Source organism: Clupea harengus, unplaced genomic scaffold (assembly GCF_900700415.2).
Source record: "Clupea harengus unplaced genomic scaffold, Ch_v2.0.2, whole genome shotgun sequence".
Classification (NCBI taxonomy): Eukaryota; Metazoa; Chordata; class Actinopteri; order Clupeiformes; family Clupeidae; genus Clupea; species Clupea harengus.
This window is the reverse complement of record NW_024879584.1, coordinates 167,501-168,768: the sequence shown is the minus strand read 5'-3', so window position 1 is coordinate 168,768 and position 1,268 is coordinate 167,501. Positions and strand designations below refer to the sequence as shown.

Genomic DNA, 1,268 nt, shown 5'->3' with positions numbered 1-1,268 from the left:
TGTGTGTGTTTGTGTGTGCTGCATAGTTCTAGTTCACTCTCAGACACAAAGCAAGCCCTATGAAATCACACACTTTGGCGCGTATTTCTCAGGCAGCCCACTATCATGTTTCCTCACAATCCACACACACACACACACACACACACACAAACACACACATATCCAACATAATACAAAAACATTAAAGTATATATTTCATATGTTGGAATCCCACTAGTGGCCTTGGAGTGGAGAGGACAGAGTAGAGCTAGTGGTCTTACATCTACTGATGTCACTGGCACAGCAACAAGAACTTGCATAGAACTCCCTTGTACGTCGCTTTGGATAAAAGCGTGTGCTAAATGACTAAATGTAAATGTAACTTAAGACAGTACACTTTGTGAAAAATGTTCTTTTCCATCAACTGCTCATCAATCACGGGCGTCTCTACACCCGGGGCACTGCTGGTTCTTTTGCTTTACTACAAGGCCTGTTTTTGTGGCTGTAGGTTAGGGTCCATAAAACAATGGGTTTCCGTGCTCTGAAAGGTTGCTTTGGATCAGATGTGTAGTTACAGTAGCAGACCACAATGATTGGATACTGCTTTATTACTCCTGCGCCGTGTCACGTTATTATGTGCATTTGGGATTTCGTTGATCACGTGCGTTTGTGTTCAGGTTCATTAAACGAGTAGGTTTGTGTGTAGTTTCAGTGGGATGCTGTCCATACAGAGTTTATTGTACCCCACCAGACGCCACTGTCTTTTTTTCAAAGTCTTTTTATTCAATTTAAGTATGTATTTATTGAAATTACAAAGTTTGTTCTTTTAAAATGAATTTCAATATGCTACATTAGTCCAATTATACCGTATTTTTCCCGACTATGAACCACACTGTATGTAAATCACAGTTTATTCAACGTTACATCATGCCTTGTAGTTGGGGTGATTGACACACACACACACACACACACACACACACACACACACACACACACACACACACACACACCCACACACACACTCCCATTACTACACGTGTGTGATTATGATGACTTGGGGGTTGACTCCGTCCCACTCAGACTCTGGGAGCCGTGGCCCGTGAGGCATGCTGCAACATCAGGCGCTTCCTTCCAGAACCTCCCGGATCCAGGGCAGGAAGAAGGACACGTTCATGTAGACCTGAGGGTAGCGGTAGCTGTTGCAGCGCGTAGCCGTGTAAGCCACTATGCCATACAACTTTGACTGACAGACGAGAGGACCTCCAGAATCTCCCTGCAAAATAGCAGAA

At 43.9% G+C, this 1,268-nt stretch overlaps 1 protein-coding gene across 1 annotated transcript in view; it reads right to left on the bottom strand.

Moving 5' to 3' along the window:
* Positions 1–947: 947 nt before the first annotated feature.
* LOC105904384 (serine protease 57-like) overlaps positions 948–1,268 on the bottom strand; it is a 2,356-nt gene continuing 2,035 nt past the window's right edge. Inside the window, exon 4 of the mRNA XM_042704070.1 lies at positions 948–1,252. Coding sequence (XP_042560004.1) covers positions 1,097–1,252 — 156 coding nt within the window. The 3' untranslated portion in view covers positions 948–1,096. The remainder of the gene's footprint in view (positions 1,253–1,268) is intronic.